At 34.2% G+C, this 18,773-nt stretch overlaps 1 protein-coding gene across 4 annotated transcripts in view; it reads left to right on the top strand.

The window, feature by feature from the left end:
• The window catches only part of Nfib (nuclear factor I B), a 217,516-nt gene extending 199,044 nt beyond the window's left edge, over positions 1 to 18,472 (top strand). For 2 of the 4 annotated variants that reach the window (XM_026398590.2, XM_026398589.2), the window contains exons 11-12: positions 3,254 to 3,342; positions 17,752 to 18,472. In XM_026398590.2, coding sequence (XP_026254375.1) covers positions 3,254 to 3,342; positions 17,752 to 17,881 — 219 coding nt within the window. In that variant the 3' untranslated portion in view covers positions 17,882 to 18,472. The remainder of the gene's footprint in view (positions 1 to 3,253; positions 3,343 to 17,751) is intronic. The other 2 variants (XM_026398591.2, XM_026398593.2) reach the window with 1 other exon arrangement.
• Positions 18,473 to 18,773: the final 301 nt, after the last annotated feature.

Here is an 18,773-nt window from a genome sequence, read left to right as displayed (position 1 = left end):
ATGATTTATATGAGTAAGCATTTTTTAAGGAATATGAATATGATCAGGTTTGACTTAAAGTCTGACTGAGAAGAAGAAGAATTTCTCCCCACCTCCACATAAAAACACATGACTTTAACAGATCAAGTTTGAACTCACTTATGCTGGGTGTTTTAAAAAAGTTTGATTACAATGACAGGGGTGAATACCTATTTTTTAAGAGAAAATACTTGGGAAAATCATTAAGCTGTTATTAAAGCTTTGAACTAAGGAATTTATTTATTTTGGTAAATGAAAACCATGTATTTATGTGCTACTTAAAATTAAAGTTTTAAAATTTAATTAAAAAATAACAATTGATAGCTGAATTATCTGACATCTACCCTTTCATAGGACAGAAGCTGAGGAATCAGTACCCTAAACTCACAAAAGACTATTACTTATTCTTTTAAATTTATTTAAAGACTAATATAAAGTTATTTTTATTAGGACTACTGAATTATAATAATATTCTACTTAACACATCCCCCAATTAACTACACTTAGTGTTAATCTTCCAATACCTATAGACTGTTGCTTGGTCAGATCTGTATTGGCCAAATAAGATTCTTAGGAATGGATTTTCTTAGACATGACTATCAAGGGAATCTTTAGTGAATAGGTAACTTTTATTTTAATCATTTATTTCCCTTCCCCACACTATCACCAGTGTGTTTCCCCCCAAAGCCAGAGAAGTTTAATCAAACAGTCCTTAAATTAAAAAAATGTCTTATGCAAAAAAAAAGCTTATTAATTATAAAAAAATAGACTCTTACTCAGGTAATCTGACTGAACATATAAACACAAGTGTGCCTCCTCAGAAACTTTTGAAAATTGTGATAATGCTGGTCTACAATCTAAATAGGCAAATAAATTTAAATTATATTTTAAGTTTTTAGTCACTGAAAAGAAATTAATTTAATGCTAATTAATATCCTATCAACTTCTTTGAAATTACTGCTAAATAATTGACTATTTTGATTAATTTTTATTTATTTAAGCATATTTTCTGTTTAGGAAAAATATTTCTTGTGTGTGCGCGCACACACACGCACACACACACACACACACACACACACATGTAAGGATAGATAAAAATGAATACCTCTAGTCAGGTCTAACCCTTTTGAGACTGTTTAGGAAAGAATAGTCCAAAAATATGGTGATTTAAATGTTTAGCATGCGAACAAAGCTAGCCTACAGGGGGCATTTTTAGGGATGGTAAAACAAACAAAAAAATGAGCAACTTTTAACAACAAAAACCTAACCAACTACATAATTTTTCCCAAGATCTTGTACCCTAGCAGTTGTCTGTGAAACAGTAGCCAATCCTGAGTGACACTCAGATTCCTCTGGTTTTGTGAAAGTATGGTTACTTTCTGAAAACTTTAAGCTGAGCATCCCATAGAAACTAATCTGTTAGCAATTAACAGAATTAGGATATTCTGTGTCTAAATGTAGCCTCCCTTCCTGAGAATTTTAAGTAAGTCAAAACTAGCATTTTTCATTCATAAGAAAAGGATCAATAAGTGGTCTCTAAGGTAATCTTTATGCAAAGTCAAGTTTCTTGAACTGTTTTTTAGATTTTCATAGCCCTTTTATAACTTGTATTTTGAAACAGACAATCGTTTTACTCTATTATTATTAAAAATAAATAATTTATCCCATCATATTGAATTTCTATTAGATGACCCATTTTGAGAACTTCAAAAAATCTTGCAATATTGCTTCTCACACACAAGACTGGATAAATTTACTTCTTTGAAATAGTAAAAGTATGTCATCCATTTGAGTAAAAACTAAGTACATTATTCTCTTTTATGTAAATATTATGGTCAATTTTAAGATTTCTTATTTTTATTTCTAATTTAATTTAATTTAATCATTTATGACTTCTTAATGATGTATTTCCTGAACAGAATCTACATATCTATCAATTCATGTGTCTGCCTGTCTATCCATCTATATAAGGGAATTTTTTAGTTTTATAAATTATAAAATCACTTTTACTTAAAATATCAGCACAATTAAAACATATATTTTGGAAAACTTTGACTGTAATATTGGATATTCAGAAGAAAAATGAACAAAAATTGTCATTCTGAAACTCCAAAATCCCCCTTCCTTAAGAGTGTGCAGAAAGTTGAGAGTCTGATAGGAAAAGATGCTTAATAGCCAACTTTTAAAAGCCATAATGTTAGAAAAATAGATAAAACAGTTTATCACAAGTTTAAAGGCATTTTGGCTTCAATCATCATCCTGAAATTCTCTCTGAAAAGCATCAGACCAGGTTTCATGGATAGTAGTGAAGAAGGCCTTTTCAATGCAGGATGCAGTTAATTTACAGCCTGGCTATCTAAAGGTTAAAAATCATGGTTTTCTACTGTGTTTCCCCCCAAAGCCAGATAAGTTTACTTTCTTAAGCATAAAAATAAGCAATATATCTTTTCAATAAATCTGCTAGCACTGTAGGGCAGCTGTTAACCAAACAGAGCTGGATAGGGTTACTCGAAGGATCTCTGAAGGGTAGAGCTGATGATTCCTGGATCTGGGAAGAATTTGTTTCAGCTTGTATTCAGTGCATTCCTCACTTTCTTCAGTTGTAGTAAAGTATTTTAAATACCACTGCTCAGAATTTAAAATAAAAATAGAAATTCTTATCAACTCTTTCCAAATAAGGTCACTTTAAGTAAAACACAGTTAGTAAACACCTAAAATTGAACACCTTGATGCTTGAATTACATAAGTTAGGGTGAATGTCTATGTAGGGTGGGTCTTTTTTCCTCTAAACTGCATGTCTTCTTGTTTTGCAAACTGCATGCTTAAAGGTATTGATTATTTTATTCAGTGCAGATAATTTGGTATGTTGCATAGAAAAAAAGCATTTTTATTTTCTTTCTAAAATATATCTCTCTATTGAACATTAACGTTTGCTTTTATTTCAGCTCAATTTGTACTCTAATAATGGCTAATTGTTATGTTCTAAGCACTTGTTTCTCTTGTATGCTTTAATTAATAGAGAAGCATATTGCAATAGCTTTTTCTAAAAAAAGAGTCTAAGGAATTTTGCTTTTCAGAATAAGATTTTCTTTTGCTTTTTTTTTTTTTCTTTAAGTTGCCTCTTGGGAAAGTAAGGTTAATGCCATATACAGTACTAGTTTGCATGTGTTCATTTAAATACTAAAAACTGTAGTACTGCTCGATCCATATCTGACTGCTAGGTTTCAATTGACAGCTGAGGATTTGTGACTGGACCATGAATCAAAACGGCAGGCATTTATACCCCAGTACCAGTGAGGATACATTGGGAATTACTTGGCAAAGGTAACATTTTAATTATTTCCAACCCTACACTTACACCTCAAACTTCCATGACCTATAGTGTTTGTTTTTAACTAGTTTTACGGAAAATATATGTTAAAAATTTAGTTGTTTTGGCTATGCCATTCCTCTTCTCCTTCCCCTCTCCTTTATTTCCTATTTAAATGCAACATCAATTTAATTCCAGACTATATAGCATATGCTAACTGATCATTGGAATTTCTAAATATTGTGAAATGTTTGATAAAATTTATAATATTTTTGGTGGGGGAGGGGGTAGAATTTGACTTTTAGATTTTAGAACCTGAAAAATGAAATCTCAGCTTTAGGGAAGATTTTTCAGCTATTTGAGGATAAAGCATTGGTATTTCACATTATACATTCTTCTCATTTTGAGTGTTTCCTCTACTGCTGCCTCTAAGCCATGTTACTATTCATTTATTCCTTTGCCAAAGAGGAAAAGCTAGAAGAAAAATTTCAAGTTATTGAAATATTTCAATTTGATTGTTACTAGCAGCACTCAAAAAATTTTGGAGTGGGAAGACTGTTAGAATCAATAGCTATGAAGGAATTTGGTTTAAATAAAGTGTTAGTTTGTTCATATACTAATGTAACCCATTGAGGGTTGATTTAATTTGGTTGGCTAAAAAAATCATTCCAAAACTTCATTTTCAAAAGCAATTTGGGTATTGTTTCATGTGTTGGTTTTAGATAGTAAGTAGTTCCAAGGTAGTTCCAAGGTATGTGTTATTTTATTAAATTGTTTCAAATTGATAAATCAAATAATTAAAATTCATGGTAGAATCATATGTATTAAGAAATAAAAATTTGCAATAGAGAGTAAGTCATTCATTGAGTTCACCAAAAGTAGAGTCAACTTAATTTTTCAGCCCTGCTATGATTGTGATCCTTCCTTTACAGAAAATGCCTATATGAAGTCACATGCTGAGATATTAATTGTGATAGAGCTTGTTGCTCATCTCTATCTTGGTTGATAGAAACTGATGAAGAGTAATGTTCGAGTCAGATTAAATGTCTGCATTTGCTCAGATAAAAATTAAGAAAATTATTTTTATTGTTTTTCAAAAACATTTGATGGCTTTTTAGTAATTCAATATTTAAATGATTACAGTAGGATTTTTACTTTTTGAAGCCTGACAAACCATCAAATTTAAAAATAGATACATTTTTACCTATTATGATCTTGCCCAAAAGCTTGTGTTATTCTTCCTTTTGGAAAAAAAAAATATATATATATATAGTTACAAAAAAGATGATAAACTCAGTGGAAGTTTCTTATTTAAATAGTCTTAATGACTAATAGTGTTAATTACATTTAATAAAAGTATCTTATTAAAAAATCTGAATTAATAAACTTTTAAAAGTTAACTTAATTAGGTTTGATAATACATTGTTTGCATTTTGTTTTATTAAAAAAAAAACCTCCCTGTATTCCATTATCTGCCCATCAATTAGCGAAATGGCTCCTGTCTACATACAAGCTTGATATATATATAAGAATTTCAAGTCAGATGAAATGTACTTATGTTTGTAAGTGTTCCTATAGTTGTCTGAACTTCCAAATCTGGGGATTACTTATTGGCATTTACTTAATCTAAAATAAGATAGCATCTCGGAAATACATTAAATCCAAAATTTCACCTAATTCCTCATAATTTTTTGAATCAAAGCTGATATCCCCCCAAAAGAAAAGGTGAGTGGACAATGAATCAGAACACACGTATGTGGAGTGAATGAATATGATAACTAAACTCAGCTCTGAGGAGGGTATTGTTCATTTCACAAAGCCTCTTCTTGGTGAAAAATTGATATGGAAATCGGTTTCAGGTCATAGAAAACAATTTAGAATTAATATTTCTTTTTTTGTTTCCCCGTCTCAAAAATAGTAGATTTTCTTTGGGTTAGTAGATAATGGTGTGTAGAAGGGCCTTTAGTGATTCATACAGCTCTTAAGCAAGCAGTTTTGAGTTTGTTTCTTCCCTTTTTGTGGTGACTCAGAAAGCGCGTAATTGGTGATGGCAGGCGTCTTGCTTATACATTCTACAGGGATTTATTGCATCTCTGTGTGGGGCTATCTTAAACACTGTGATGGACAAGACATCCACAGTTCTTAAAATCTAAGTATCAGGCAGTTTAGGATAAATATACTCAAAGGAGACAGCAATTCACTTTGTTTTGTTACCTTTTCAAATATGGACACAATCCATATTTTATAACACAAATACGCCATGTCTGTGGCTTTGGTGGCTTTATGTGTAATTTATAATTTGTGCCCTATAGATTTTTTTAAAAATATCTTTATTTTATTTTATTTATTTTTAATGTGGTGCTGAGGATGGAACCCAGAACCTTGCACATGCTAGGCGAGCACTCTACCGCTGAGCCACAATCCCAGCCCATCCTATAGTTATTTTTAAAACTTAATGGGTTTTCTTTCTTCTAGATATAATATTGCAAAGGGAAATAACTATAACCCTACTACTATTTTTTTTTCAATGCTAGGGATGGAACCCAGGGCATCATGCATCTTAGGCAAGTGCTAAACCACAGAGCTATACTCAGTTCCTGTAGAACTACCACTTAAATAAATAAATAAATTTATATATATTTCTATATATATTTACTTATTTTTTAGTTGTTGATGGACTTTTATTTTATATATTTGTATGCAATGCTGAGAATTGAACCCAGTGCTCATCCATGCTAGGCAAGTGCTCTACCACCGAGCTACAACCCCAGGTCCCTGGAACTACCATTTTTAAGGCAGATCATACATATTTAAAATTTGTGGGCACAGCTACAGTTTTGCAATTATCTCAATAGGGTGAAAATATACAACAAATGTAGATATGGTCAACCAGAGAATTAAATAATTTAGCTCTGACATGATGGAATAGAGAAGATACCATGGGTTATTTTTGTTGTGGGTGTTGCTTTTTGTTTTTAACAAAGGCAATCCCTGGAGACTTTGTAGTGGTTCCATGTGGCTTGGTGCCGTTTGAATTGTCTGTTTGCTGCCATCTCACTAGTTCATGGTTGCCTTCTCTTCTGCTTCATGCCAGTTGCCCTCTTGAGGTGTTTGCATGTCATTTAATGTAGCTCCGTTTCGGGAATGAAAATGGCAGGGTCTAGGAAGCTGTGTAAGTAGTATAATCAAAGCTGGAAGAGTTCCTCTGGCCTTCCCCACCCTACCTCAGGCTGTAAACATTCCCTAAGGAACCAGAGCTGACTTTTGGAAAGTTTTCACTGCCTTCCTAGGGTGCAGCCTGAAGGTGTTTTGTTGTTTTGACCTTAGAATTCTGTGAGCCATTTTTCTGTGTGTGTGTGTGTGTGTGTGTGTGTGTGTGCGCGTGCATGTGTGTTTGTGTGGTCTTGAGCTAAGGAGCTACTTGTACCTCGAGAGCTCAGTTAAACTGCCATTAACACAGAATAAAATGTTGATGAAGATCTGTCTCACTTCCATGTCAGTGAGAATGGGTTCCACTCCTGGGAGGGTCATAGGTGCCAGATTTGCTCAAGCTAGGCACTGATGTGTCTGTGATAGGCACTGATCGGTCTGTGCTTTGTTCTATGTGGACAAAACACTTTCTTTTTGCATATGTGCATTCTGTGGGCGTAAACACATACAGCAGGTACTCTCTAACTGGCTTTCTTTCTTGAAACTATAAGCAGAACTTTACTTGTACTATTGAATATGAAAGAGCAATATAATTGAATAAAAAAGAAAGCTGAAGGACAATCCAAGAATAATATAAACATAAGTTATTTTAAAACATTGGAGGGAGTGCTTTATGCAAAAGAGAAACTGGATTTATTGTTTCATTCTCCCTTCTCCCCCTTCACCCTTTTCAAGAAGACGCAAAGCCACAAGTGAGGGTTGTATGTGTCTGATGGCTTATATAAACATGGAAGAAGCCTTCAGATGGCTAAAATAAACATGCGCGTGTTACTGAAGGATATGTTTACACAAACCATTTGCTCAGCCTCTAAAATAATGAATAAATGAAGATTTTACTAAAATAATTGGAAGGATTTTTGTGTCTCTGCCGATGCCATAATTGAATGGCACCAAAGAGACTTTTATCAGCTCTTTTCCGTGTTACATGTGTTAGCAGTTCCTTTCCATGAGTTCAATACTTCATTTTGTAGTTACTTTACACATGTTTTTGTAAGAAATTGTCATTTATTACTGCAATTCTAGAGAGTTGCTTGATTTCCCAAGAGAAATTTAGCAGCCAGTAAAGGTTATTTGGATCTGGTTGGCCAGGAAAGAGAGGGCAAAAAGGAAGGAGTAACAGTGTTCATTTCATATATATATATATATATATAAAACTTTCTTTGCATAACATGGCCCTTGTCCATAACATTTTCTTGGTAAAATGTAGGCTCTCAAAAGGCTTAAGAAGGAATATTTAAGCAAAAATAATTCTCAATATTGGGTGGCAATTGTATGTTCATATGCACATAAATGTATGGCTATATCTATGCATAAGTGTGTATGTGTGGATATAAGTGTGGCTATATCCACAGATTTGTGGCATGTGTGGGGTAGTGGCAATACATGGCCTGTTCTTAGGTGGAATTAAGAGTTAACTTTTGGTTCAACATTACACTTAGGCCATCCCGGAGAATTGACTAGGTTAGCATTTCCTGCTCTCAGTTTGTTATCTTGACACATAACTATAGTACAACAGCTGGGTTGTTCCTGGAGTTCCTGGGGGGAGCTTTATTCTCAGAGTGCTGAGTTTCCTTTTCAGCTGTTAGCTCTAAAGTGTGTTCAGAATGTACAACTTTTTATACACATCCTGGGCCCCTAGCACCACTCTGGGACCATGATAGAAATGCTGATAAGATAGATGAATGGAAGAAACTTTGGTTCAAGGCAGAAAATTGAAAAAGCCAAAATTTCACATGATCATTTTTTTTGCTAACAGGGCTGCTAACCAGTATTGCTCTCCCCATTTGAACATTCTCTTGAAAGGAATTCCTTTCTATTCTCATCAAAATTATTTGCACCTGTTATGAAATAAAAAACTAGAAAGGTTACCATTCTTAAAAATGATCTTGATACGGTTTTCACAAACACACAATGTCTCTGATCTGGCTGTTGAAAAATACATTGGGATTTGTTGTAGTTTTTGCCTAACTTTGCCCATTTATAAAGAAAGATTTGTGCAATACGACATTTCCTTTTTATCTAGGCAAACTCTTCAGAACACTTCCTAAGAAATTAATTGTATTCCAGCCAGACTTGCCTGCTGCCATCCCACAGGAAATGGGTCAGCAATCCATTAAGATGCCATTAGATAATCTAATTTGGAACTTAATCTCTAAATTAACCATGCTCCATACTTGAAGCATACTTGAGAGAAAGAAAAAAAGTTTACGTTTGAATCGATAGGGGAGCCGAAGCGTGAAGAAGGCTGTTTGTTTTTTCTGTAGCTGTGGTCACGTCTCAAGCCGTCTGGTAACCAGGAGAAACCAGACATGATGTAATTCCAGATTGAACTTGAACTTCAGGGACTTAGGATGGGGGAACAATGGGCCATAGGAATCAATAATGTCCATTTTCCACATGATTATGTTTGGAGCTTTAAGTTAACCTTTATGGGAGAAGCAGCAGGATCGGCAGTGTGACCAAAATGAGATGATCCAGAGACAAGATGTTAGAGGAAAGAAAACAACTTTTTCCGTGATATTTTCTGAGCAGCACTGCAGATTCCAGCAGGATTAGAAAAGTTCCCGCTCTGCAGTAAACCGGTGGCCTGTTCAGAGCACTCTTTGTTCGCTTAGGTAGGACAAACTTAATCTTACGTTTCCTGTCAGATGATTTTTGGCAGCGCTACTGGAGAGGGAGGAGCATGATTCACAGCACTCCCAAATGTAAACCTTTCTGATTAACCCTTTGCAACAAAAGGAAGTCTATCAAACACCTACCTTACGTGAAGATGTGCTGTATTCGTCCCTGAGGAACGAGCTCCTTCAGCAGCCAATGCACCATTTATTCGTTTACCTTTTTTGCTAGAGCTGTGAGTAGGTGTATTGTGAATTTTTAGTGGTATTTAAATAACAAAGCTCATGAGTGTATAAATATAATAAACACCATGAATTATAAAAGAAAAGGCAAAGCCCATTGAGGTTTGAGAAATTGAAAAACACAAAGGTGGAATAGTCAGAAATTGTCGAAAGTTAGGCTTGTTCACTTTGTTTTACAAGGAAGATCTCTGCACATGTGAACAGAGTAAAAGGCACTCTATCAAAAAGCATTCAGTTTCTTAATCCTTGGTAACTTTATTTCAGAATTCTGATACCAATAAGTTCTATCCCTTAGAGGTGAAATTGAGCAAGTAATGCTGATTTTTGCTTTGAAATAAAAATCATTTGTGAAATAATCACTTTTTGCTTTTGCATAAAACTTACATTTCCACTTAACTTAGTATGCCTTGGATGATTTTCTGTAGTGAAAGGCACTATGTTGAAGCACCATTTTTGTAGAGAATTTTGTCTGCTGTTGAAGAATCACATATGCAAATAAGAGGAGCAAGTAGCACTTATAACAATAGCTTTGAAAAGGAGCCTAGGGGTGGAGAGGAATACAGACTAGAGAAGGAGGCTGGAAATCAACATGTGGGCTTCTCCAATGTCGCATATCTGTAGGAGGAGATAAAATTTCTACTGTAAGCCTGACTTTCCACAGCTTCATAAGTTGCTGTATATGTGTGCATGTGTGTGCTGTATCTTATTTATTAGTTGTCTTCATATTAATTCTCCACCTTTCACTTTCAGCTCTAAAAAAGGGAAAAGATAAATTTTTTTTAAATCTACTTAATTTGCCCTATTGAGGGAAAGAACTTTTTCTTATTATTGTTTAAATTAAACATTCTAAGGAAATAGACTTTTGTTACTTTTAAGGGTATAGATTGCCTTGTTGAAGGATATTTTAGGATTATGTAGAGCTTTTTACTGAAAAAGTATAGTAATTTAATACTTAGTTGTAATGGTCCCATACATGAGGGCTTTTCTTACCTTGTCCTCTTCATTAGATGAAATATTTCACTGGAATGTGCCATTATTTTACTTAGAACATGCTAGCACTCAAGCATGGTAAAGTTAACCCTCAATTTAGCATGCCCCAGTACCAAAAGACATCTGAAATAATTGAATATAAACTAATGAGGTTTGATGGCTTACTGTTTTGATGTTATTTTCAAAACTGTTGGTCCCCAAGGAGTAGCAATAAAGAAGGCTATTTACCTACTTAGTTAAGAAACAAATACATTTCTCTTTCATTACTATGAAAGTGCTATTGCTTGTAGTTAGAATAATTCCATGAGCCACCTGCAGTTTATGATATTTGGTGTTTCCCAGAGAGCCCACAAGAGTACTTTGCAGATCAGGTAAGAGCTAGCCAGGGAGCTTTCTGATACAGATTATTACAAATAGTAATAATCATTAGAAATCATCTTGCATGCAAATAGGATCATTCAGATGGCAATAATGATCCTTAAAAATGTGAAAAATAAATTGAAGGAACCTAAGATCTATATAAGCCCTTTGTAATTTTTGCTTTTAGTCTGGCCTGGTCTGAAAAGGAATCGAAAGCAAATTATTGACATACATATTTGTACATCCATAAAAGAAAGACACATATTTCTTTCAACTGAAAAGCAACAGGGATTAGATGGATAAAATACAGTTATTTATGCTGAAGTTTGGGCAAGAGTTATACTTCTATGGAAATTTCAGTGTGTCTAAGTAATATGGACCTTTGTTTATTGACTCTTAAAAAATCAGTTGTAATATAAACTATTATCCAGTTTTTCTTTTTTTTCCTTTTTTTTTTTTTTAAGAAAGTGTATTTCACAAAAGACGCAGCTGAAGTGAAATGTATAGGTTAAGAGCATAGATCCTAAGTCCACACTGCTAGAGGGAAACTCCTGGCTTACACAACACAGTGGCAATATAAGCTGGGCGAGATGCTTAACTTCTTAGCTCAGTTTCCTCATCTCTAAAATAACAGATAAAGACACTTTCTCCTAGGTTTTCTGTGGGAATTAAAAGCTTTAAGTAGGTCAATCACATAAAACAGAGCCTGGCAAATAATAACCAGTATCTAAGTGCTAGCCACTGGTATATTTATTATATTTATTATCTTTGTTCTAAAGCATCATTAATAGGTTCAACTTAAATGCTACCCATTTATTTCTTCCACGGGTCTGAGTGAGCATTTTTTTTCACAAAGACATGATTTGCCTTTATATTATATTAAAGTAAACTGCCACAGCAAATGCACACATATAAATCAGGGACAACATGATTTTTCACTTAATGAATATTTACCTAACACACCATACCTGATTTTTCCAGACATGCCTTTAGCTATCAATAGGGAAAATTATTTTGGGAGAGATGCTAAAACCTGTATATTAATATTATGTCAAGAATTAGAGTGTTTAGGAAAAGAACTAAAAAAAAAAAAAAAAAAAAACAACCCTTCAGTCTTGGAGATTATCTGAAACTGGTTCAAAAGAACTAAAGGCAGATTCTGTTAAGATACCTATTTTATACATTCCTCATGCTTTCCAGACCATTTTTATTTTATCACTATTTATAAATAACATGGCTGTTGGTACAGTTGAGGTTATATGAATATTTTCAATTCTTGGTGCTTCATTTCTTAGTATTTTTTAAGCTTCTTGAAAGAGCACTTATTATTTTTGAAGTAAATGTAGTATACAAAACCCGAACGGATAATATTGCTATTCTCCTGAAAAGTACTAATGTATTGGATACTCTGACATTTTGTAAGTTGTCTAACAAATAGAATGTCCAATTCATTATCAAATAAACATGTACTAGTAATAAATGAATTTTGCCAGTTTTCAAGTAGCTCTTTTTGTTTTAATCACCTAAAACTAATAGAAAAGATGAAATTTTTCACTTTGGTTCCGAATTCAACTAAAGGACTTAATATATTTATTTGGTACTCTGTGGTTCTTCATGGGTTAGAGTGTTAAAAGCTAATAGACCAATCCTTTTTGGCCTCAAAGACTCATTCACAGGACACATTAAAAAAAAAAATAATAATAACCATAACCATCAAATGTTGGTTTGGCTGCAGAGAACAATTTTCTCTCTTTCATTAAAAGATAAAAGTTCATGGATTCTTTAGATGCAAAGAACAACTATTTTATCCAATTTTCCTAGGCTAAAAAATATGTAAATAGTGTATCATTTTTAAAGGAAGAAGTGGGTACCTTCTTCTCTCTTAGTCCTGATTATAGTGTTACCCTAGAAAACTTCAACTACATTTGTTTCTAGAGGAAACAGGTTCATAGAATTTCAGAGTGCTTTGCCATCCTGCCTGTTGAGGGCCACAGCAGAGTTGGGATAACGCATGGCATTTTTGCCAGAAGTAGTGGTTGAGAGGTGAAGCCAGTAAGCCATTAAGATGATGACTTTTGAGTTCTCGTGGAGTTCCCGTTGAGTTCCGGTTGAGCTCTCCTGGGGATTCCTGAAGAGTTCGATTGGGTGGTGGGAGTTCCGGTTGGTGTGTGGTGTGTTCCTGGAGGAGCCACCTGGGTGGCGTTCGGGAGAGTTTCCCGGGAGTGGGCTGGTGGAGTTTGGAAATAAAGTTTGTTCCTGCTTGAGTGGCTGGTGATTTGTGCCCAGCCAGACTGCAGCACCTGCCCAACCACATATTCGGTGCACAAGTCTCTCTTCTTCAGTATTAGCGAGGTTATGATTCAGCTTGTGTGGAGTCTTGGAAACTCATTGTATACTGAAGTAAATATATTTTGCCTTCAGAAAATTGTTAAAAGCTCTTTCTAATGTTGGGTCAACATCTGATTCAGGGCCTCAAACATGCTAGGCAAGTGCTCATTCCTAGCAACATCTGACTTTCTAAGAAGGCAATATATTATAGTGAAATGGCCATGGGAGTCAGACAGAATTGATTTATTATATCTGAGGACTAGCAGAGACTGAACAACTTGCCTCAGTTTCCTTAGTGAAAAGGGGAAAATTTTGGCCATTTCAAGAGTTCATTGAGAGAGGGAAGTGACATAGCATATGTAAAACACCAAAGATGTCACCTTGCTCTTAGTGGTCTTCAGCATGGTTGTCCTGGGGAAATTTCCCCCTTTGTGCTTATTTTATTCATGTGAATCTTACAGAGGAAGTCTGAATTTCTTTCTGATTCCACTGTCCTGTCTTCGCTGTTGCCCTTAAACTGTTACTTTAATGAGATGATTTGGTGAGTTTCTTCAATAAAGCAACACCATTGAGTCCGTTTCTCTTGAACAGTGATGCCAAGAAGCACAGTGCTCCGGGGGTAGTCTTATCAGTATAAAAGAAGCAGGGCTATCTCCCACCACTAATATTCTCAAGGTCAAAATAATTTGTTTCCTCTTCCCTCTCTGTGGAGGAGCTAAATCATACATTTGTTCAAAATTATGTGAAAATATTCTCAATGAGATCAGACATTTTATTTTTGAATTTTTGAATTTTGATTTAGCTTTTATATATTTTGTTTATAATGAAGTATCTCATAGAGAGAGAGTAGAAATCAGTAGGGTGAGTTGCACTTTGTATTAAAATACTTTGTGCTTTTTTTTTTTTTTGTAATGCCTGATTTTTCACATCATACTTACACTCTCTTCTCCCCGCTTCTTCTTCTCTTTCTCCCTTCCTTTTCTTCCTCCACTTCCTTCTTCTTTTTCTTTTTTTAGTGGTCATGGCCAGTGTGTGTGTGTGTGTGTGTGTGTGTGTGTATTTAAAGATGTTCTCTCAAATTTCAAATGTGTTCATCTTTAGTTTGCCCAAAGAAAGATGATTTGACTTTGGAAAATCAATGATAATAAAGTAAATGCAAGCTTGAAGACATCGATGAAGTAGCTGCATTCAACCTCCTTTCAGAGTTAGATTCTCATGACTCTTACTAGGTAGCTAGGTAGATTACAGATTGTTGAATTGAACATATGATTTTTCATATAATTCTCATCCCACCATAAATTACATATAACTTACATGTAACTAATTTGTGTAAGAATATGTGTGATTATTTTATTCATACATATGACTTTTGCATTAATTTGTACATAGAGACAGCATCAAATTTGTAAGAAGCACTGCTACATTTTTACTTGAATATGCAATTTTAGGCATTGTGCTTTTGAAATTAAATGATCTAGATTATTTTGGTGAATAAAATATTTTTCTTTGCATTGTTATCCTGGGCTTTGAATTCGTCTTACCAGGCCTATTTTTCAAAGGGACTGCCGAAAAAGCTCTAAAAAATGTGTGTGCCTTATAGTTCTGAACTTAACCTACAGATTGGCAATAAGAGGCTTGTAAAACTCATATATGGGGTCTGCACAGTGTTAATGTTTGAGATTTATTTCCCCCCAAAGGCTTATAAACAGTATTGACAAATATATTACACACTGCAATTTTGATATGGTCATAATGTAGGATGGGAGGTTTAGAAAATTTAAATAAACATTTAAATTAAATTTGTTAGACATTCTACAGCAAGAGTCCTGTGATTACCATCAATTTATTTTTATTGAGGATTTTCTAAAGAATATTAATATATGTCTCTTCTAAAGAACTGAGTAAAAAATCAATTGCAAGATAGACCCTGAATTCTTGTCTTTTCTGCCATTAGTTGGTAGACTTGTCCTTTAAGAAACCACACTGATTTCTTTCCTTTCTTTCTTTCTTTCTTTCTTTCTTTCTTTCTTTCTTTCTTTCTTTCTTTCTTTCTTTCTTTCTTTCTTTCCTTCTTTCCTTCTTTCTTTCCTTCTTTCTTTCCTTCTTTCTCTCTTTCTTTCTCTCTTTCTTTCTGGGATTGAACCCAGTGGTGCTTAACCACTGAACTACATCTCCAGCCTTGTTTTAGTTTCCATTTTGAAACAGGGTCTCACTAGTTATTAGGACTTGGCTAAGTTGCTGAGGCTGGCTTTGAACTCGTGATCCTCCTGTCTCAGCCTCCTGAGCCGCTGGGATTACAAGCATGCACTACCAGGCCCAGCTCACACTGATTTTCAATCATTAAAATTTACTTTATATTCCTAAAGCATGCAGTCTCAAAATGAATTTTTGGAGTTCACTTATTTTGGAATTCTTGTTGATTTTGCTGCCAAGGATTATCTATTAAGCTAGTTTTTTTTTTTTTTTATTTTTACATAGCCCTCTTACTTCAGGTTAAAAATATTGGATGTTTGTTTATTTTGTAATTCATTTTGTTAAGAAATAGTTTGCATTGGCTATGGCCAGGCTCTATAAGGATAGATAAGACTAGGTCATTTTCTCTACGGAGTTCACCTTTCAGCCAGTAAGATGTTGCAGATAACAGATCATTATGAAATGAAGTAATATAAGCTGTAATAGGACTATGTACAAAGTGCAGTAGAAGCACAGTTGAGGGGAAAATGAGCTTCAGAATGCATTATGTAACGCTGTTCTCAATCAATGGTGCAAACTGCAGTGATCGTTGTTGAAAATGTGTGTGGGAAGAGAGAAATGAAAACGGTTACGTCTCTTAAAAAGACTTCAATGAAAAATATTCTTTAAGATTACAATTTTCTTTAGATAATGAGGACATACCTTTGTAGCTTGAATGTGATTATTCCTGCAAGTTTTAAATCAGATATCTATTTTCTCTGAATATGGACCAAATCAGAATGTACTTAGGCAACACCTCTAAAATATGTTTATTGGATGTGATTTGAAATGATTGATTTGTTTATTTTAAAAGTTATTGAACATCTACTGTGTTCTTGGTCCTACACTAAATGATAGCAAAAAAGAGATGGATTTTGCTGTCATGGAATTTGACAACTGATCATAAAATCCCTGATTTAAAAAGATCATTGTGATTTTTTTTTCTGTTGAAGTATCTCAGAATTATCTACCTAGACATGTAGTGATATGTCACATATTGCATAGAGATATCAGCAGAGTAAAAAAGTTGTATGTCAAGTGTTATTTCAATCCAAATTTGTTCCTTCATGTTCCATAATGCCTTTTGTATCTTTGGAATTCAACTATGAACAATTGAGTATATATAGATCAAAAGCTATGTAACAGCATATATCTTACCTTATGGTTGCAAAAGTAAAGCAAAGGATGCTAAATGAAATTTAAATTTTGTCTCAATGCCAGGCCCTGATTAAGCTGGGTATGCAATTGTCTGTCTGATGTTTTCTTGGTTCATCATTTTTTACGCAGCTGTTACTTAGCTGACAGTTGTTCCAAGCTGGATATTGAAACAAGCAATACATCAGATTAGGTGTACCCCAAACCTGTGGTACGGTACGCACATCTGGTGTTATTTTCCCACATGTGGTGACACTTTTTTTGTGAGAGATTATGCTGGTAGCAACTAGAGAACTGTTTTGCAATTTTTTTTTTTCACAACCCCAACATAGGTCAAAACTGAGGTGATGTGGAGAGAGGCAGAAAGAAATCTCATCCCTTTATCCTTTGAACAGACCACTCCACCTCACCCTACCCCCACCCTTCCCACTCCTCCAGTTCAGAGCAGCTCAGAGGTGGTGATCTTGAAGGCAGGGCAAAAATGGAAAGGAAAACTTTGGTTCTATCTCTTAATAAGTTTCGACAGAGGAGGATAAGGAAACCACTGGAGAGCTCTAGAACTAGGAGGCACAGGCATAGAGGCCCTTGTGGCCTCCTATGATGATTTCTCACAGTGTATGCTCTGCAGAGAACAAAACCTCTGTTCCATTTTTTTCGTCTATTTGGTCTTTACTAACAATTTCCAATGAAGATATGTTTGGTAATCAAGCTTTTCCAATTACACATTATGCATAAGGCTACTTGGAAAAAGTATTTTCCTCTTGTGAGGGAGAAAAAAATATTTTCCATTACACTTTTCAATTTTTTTTTCAACACAATAGGTAGGTAAAATATTGAAACCCATCTTACTACTGAATTGCTTATGAAATAAAGGTGAAACAAGATCATGTAATATAACTGGCAAACTACAGTATATTGGTATTACTGTGGACTGCTGCTTTTTTTTCTCGGACAAAAAAAAATCATTCTATTTATGTCCAAATGGATCAAATATTTTAGGAAGAATATACTTAATCAGTTCCATGATTGTGTGTATCCTACTCCAGGTTTGTCTGACTCACAGTTAGTCTTACTTTTCATGAAAAAAAAAATAGATCATATAGTATAAGTAGGTACAATATGTGTAATTGGCATATTTATCTCATGTTAGACTCATTATCTCATTAATTTTGAATAAAGTTATAGTACTAATTTGATGCATCTGGAATTTGTATTTCTAATATCACTGCAGATTTTAACATTGTCTTTCTGTTTTTTCTTCCTTCCCTACTACCCTTCTCCTCTCAACAGTCCTGGTACCTGGGCTAGCTTGGTTCCTTTCCAAGTGTCAAATAGGACACCCATCCTACCGGCAAATGTCCAAAATTATGGTTTGAACATAATTGGAGAACCTTTCCTTCAAGCAGAAACAAGCAACTGAGGGAAAAAGAAACACAACAATAGTTTTAAGAAATTAAAAAAAAAAAAAAAAAGGAAAAGAGGAAGACTGGACAAAACAAAACAAAGGGAGAAAGGAAAGAAACTGAAGAAAGAAGATGATAGACCAGCAATTGCAGCACTTACAATCACTAATTCCCTTAAGGTTGAAACTATAATGACATTAAAAGGGTCGATGATATTTCACTGATGGTAGATCGCAGCCCCTGCAACGTAGCCTTTGTTACATGAAGTCCGCTGGGAAATAGATGTTCTGTCTCTATGACAATATATTTTAACTGACTTTCTAGATGCCTTAATATTTGCATGATAAGCTAGTTTTATTGGTTTAGTATTCTTGTTGTTTACGCATGGAATCACTATTCCTGGTTATCTCACCAACGAAGGCTAGGAGGCGGCGTCAGAGGTGCTGGGTGACAGAGCCATGAGCCAGCCGTTTTATAAGCACTCTGATTTCTAAAAGTTAAAAAAAAATATATAAAAATCTCTGTAGCCTTTAGTTATCAGTACAGATTTATTAAATTTTGGCCCTTAACCCAGCCTTTTCCAGTGTGTAACCCAGTTTGAAATCTTAAAAAAAAAAAAGAAAAAAAAAGAGAAAAAGAAAAAAAAAGAAAAAAACAAAAAAAGGAAAAAAAAAACAGTTTGAACACAAAGGCTCTATGGAAGAAATGCCTCTATGTAGGTGAAGTGTTATCTCTGCATGCAACAGTAAAAATTAATATAATATTTTCCCCACAAAAGAAACACTTAACAGAGGCAAGTGCAATTTATAAATTTATATCTAAAGGGGAATCATGATTATAAGTCCTTCAGCCCTTGGACTCTAAATTGAGGGGATTAAAAAGAATTTAAAATAATTTTGAACGAATTTA

This window comes from Urocitellus parryii, chromosome 4 (genome assembly GCF_045843805.1).
Source record: "Urocitellus parryii isolate mUroPar1 chromosome 4, mUroPar1.hap1, whole genome shotgun sequence".
NCBI lineage: Eukaryota > Metazoa > Chordata > Mammalia > Rodentia > Sciuridae > Urocitellus > Urocitellus parryii.
The sequence above is the reverse complement of the archived record's forward strand: the minus strand, read 5'-3'. Positions and strand labels throughout refer to the sequence as shown.